General features: G+C 44.7%; 1 protein-coding gene across 1 annotated transcript in view; it reads left to right on the top strand.

The window, feature by feature from the left end:
• The window catches only part of Skida1 (SKI/DACH domain containing 1), a 10720-nt gene extending 9031 nt beyond the window's left edge, over positions 1 to 1689 (top strand). The window contains exon 5 of the mRNA XM_029562935.1: positions 1 to 1689. Within this exon, the coding sequence (XP_029418795.1) occupies positions 1 to 1647 (1647 nt within the window). The 3' untranslated portion in view covers positions 1648 to 1689.
• The last annotated feature ends 1899 nt before the right edge of the window (positions 1690 to 3588 follow it).

The following is a 3588-nucleotide window of genomic DNA, read 5'->3' as shown; positions in this document are numbered from 1 at the left end:
TCCCGCGCCCCGCCGCCGCCGCGTCCCCACCCCCCACAGCACCCCCGGCCGCAGCCGCGGCCGGGCAGCTTTCCCGAGAGCTGCAGCAGCGACTCCGAGTCCAGCTCCTACTCCGACCATGCAGCCAACGACTCGGATTTCGGCTCCAGCGTGTCCAGCTCCAGCAACTCTGTGTCCTCGGAGGAGGAGGAGGAGGAGGGTGAGGAGGAGGAGGAAGAGGAAGAGGAGGAGGGGGGCAGCGGGGCCTCGGATTCCAGCGAGATGAGCTCGGAGGAGGAGGACTCATCCACCGAGTCCGACTCCAGCTCAGGCTCCAGCCAAGTGTCGGTCCAGAGCATCCGTTTTAGGCGCACCAGCTTCTGCAAGCCTCCCAGCGTGCAGGCGCAGGCCAACTTCTTGTACCATCTGGCCTCCGCCGCAGCTGCAACCAAACCCGCTGCTTTCGAGGATGCAGGCAGACTTCCCGACCTCAAGAGTGGAGTCAAAGCCGAGTCGCCGGAGGAGTGGACTCTGCAGAGCTGGGCCCCCAAGGCGTCCCCGCTGTACTGCCCGGCTGGCCTGGGGACTTGTTTCCCCGACATGAGGAACGCTAGGGTCTCTGAGATGACATTCCCACACTCGGAAATTTCCAGTACTGTAAGAAGAACTGACCTGACAGTTAACTGCCTAGCGGAGGGGGCCTCTTCACCTAGCCCAAAGACAAACAGTGTATTTCCACAACAAAGAATACTCCGGGAGGCTAGGGAATGCCCACCAGCAAATCCTGCACACTGTGCAGACCACAGCACGTTAGCTGCTCGGTTCTCAAACCACGATTCCTCTGGAACAGCGGCAAATTCAGAAAAAGATTCCAAAATTCCTCCTTGCCCTGAATTTGCCACAGATTTGCCCTCTTCTCACACTGACCCTGAGGTGGATGCGGAGCCTCTCTGCACTGACACAGGCGACAAGGCATGGCCATTTCTGCACAACATTAAAATCAAAGTAGAAGACAGTAGTGCTAGTGAAGCATATGAACCTGATCTTATCACAGATAAGCTAAAGTGCGAGTGCAATGATACAAAGGGTGAGTTTTACAGTGGGACCGAAAGTAAAGAGGAGGACGCCTTGTTAGCCACAGCCAAGGAAGGTTTTGCATGCCCTGAGAGAGAATCTCCTTCCTTAAATCCATTGGCTCAGAGTCAGGGCCTTTCATGCACTTTAGGTTCTCCAAAACCTGAGGATGGGGAATATAAATTTGGTGCCAGGGTGAGAAAAAATTACCGGACACTAGTGCTGGGAAAACGACCTGTCCTTCAGACACCTCCAGTCAAACCAAATTTGAAATCAGCTAGAGGCCCTCGTCCTACAGGTAAAAATGAAACCCAGGATGGAACACTGGATGACCTCACAGTTCTCAACAGACGCAAAAAGGTAGCCAGCAATGTAGCATCGGCAGTGAAAAGGCCGTTTAATTTCATGGCAAATTTTCCTTGTCCACCATCTCTCGTTATTGGGAAGGATGGGGATTTGTGGCCGGCCTATTCTTTAAACACCACTAAGGATTTCCAACCTCCTCACAAGGCCCATCCTATATGGAAATGGCAGCTGGGCGGTTCTGCGATACCTCTTCCACCTAGTCACAAATTCAGGAAATTTAATTCATAAAAAATGTTTTGGAAGATATTTTCTTGAACCATATTACCTTCCTTTTGTTGTAAACTGCACAGGATGGTTTGTTCAAGTCCATTAATGGTGTTACACCCCCTTTGGAGTCCTGGTTTATCGAATTTTGAAGACAGAAATCGGATTACTTTTTTTTTTCCAGTGCGAGTTTTTTTTTTTTTCAAGTAGGGTGGGGGTGGGGTGGGAGAAGGGTTGGTTTACATACCACAGACTACTTCAGGCTAAAGACTCAAGTAAAACTCAGTTATTATGGTAGAGCTGAAACACTTTACTGTTTCAATGCTAATAATGCACCGGTACCTCAATTCAACTGCTACAAATAAATGTCAAAAGGTTGAATAATAAATATTACAATGAGCCATTAAGTTTATGCACTAGATCTCAGACCTGAAAGTGTAACTGTTATTCAGTGAAAGTTTGTTAGGTCATATGGTTGGTTATACAGTGAGGTAGCAAGAAGTTTCTGTGAGCCCAGAATGTTTTTTCTGGAGCTCTTCCTTGTGGGGTGTCTTTTCACACACACACACACACACACACACACACACACGCACACATTCTTTCTCCAAGAGTAGTTAGTTGCACTTAACTTTTTTTTTTTAATGGCAAGATTGGGGTGTGAGTCCTGATTGGATGCTGATAAAAAGCTGCCTCGTATGTAATAAGTAAAAGAAGTATGAGATTGTATTTCTATTAAGGATGTGCTTTTACTTTTGCAGTCACTCCTTGCAATGGGAAAAATCCTTTTTGTGCTCTCACCCAACCGTTTTCAATGATGACTCCTGCTGTTGTCCTGCTTATCTTGTGGTCTGAACATGACTCTTCAAACTTCCAAAACAATGAAAAGATTTCTCCTAATAGCAGGATATTTAATGGTCTAACTCCTCATACAACCAAGAAAAAGAGGGGTCAGAGTCATAACACCCCAAGTGAGAAAATAACAGTAATTTCAGGGCTTTCTGGTACCAGAACTCAGGCACTTGGATTTTATTACCTTATGCTTTTTTCCTGCTTCTCTCTAAACTTCTGTTTTCAGGCCATCCTGTGTATAGAACAGGAGTGTTTCTACTGCAAGTGACAATCAGAGGTGACTATCTATATTTGCACTTAAATCAAAGTAGTTCAACATGCAAATGGCTAGGGTCTAGCCCTTGGTAAGGGCCATGCTGGTGTACTGCGTTGTGATGATGAGAGCAGTAAATCAAAATTATGGAAATTTGCACTGTTGAAAAGCATGCTTTAGCTTTATTTTCAATTAAAAACACTGTTTAAAAATTCTGGTTCCATACATTTCTACTTATTCCAGATTGAAGAATGGTTAACAGGAATGAATGGTTTTGTTGACATTCTCACTTGTAATGTTTTTGCCTGAAAGAAATGCATTTATTAGGTGCAGTGTTTTGTGGTAATACTTTGTGACGAGGCCAAGCAGGTTCTGTGCATAACACTGTCAGATTTCTTCCCAAATAGCAAGCAAACTTTGCAAACTTATTATAGACCAAGTACTAAAAGTTTCAGACTTAAGAAAGTAGAGATCAGTGGTTATTTTAATGAATGTTGAATCCATTAATTTTTGGTTCACCAAGTTATACATCTCAGATCCTTGTTATCTTTAAGAAATTGCATCTATGGATCATAAATCACAAAGGAAGACAAAACACCAATGAAATGTTTACTGTGTGAATTTAAGTCACTATTTCTCATGGAAATTTAGCTATTTATTTTCCTTAACCTTTTAATTCCTACTCCCTTTGAAATTTTCCTTTTGTCTAGAAGTGTTTCAGATAGTTCTGGATGGTCTCAGACCTAATTGCTATGTATGCTCTGTGATTTTCCTCTTGTTGTAAAGGACAGAGGCTGAGATACCTGCATCCAAATACATTTGGATGGAGTAAGCAGATGCTTTGAACTGCCTCCCTTCCTTTC

Source organism: Nannospalax galili, unplaced genomic scaffold, assembly GCF_000622305.1.
Source record: "Nannospalax galili isolate Female #2095 unplaced genomic scaffold, S.galili_v1.0 scaffold14, whole genome shotgun sequence".
NCBI classification, from domain to species: Eukaryota; Metazoa; Chordata; class Mammalia; order Rodentia; family Spalacidae; genus Nannospalax; species Nannospalax galili.
This window is presented reverse-complemented; position numbering and strand designations above follow the sequence as displayed.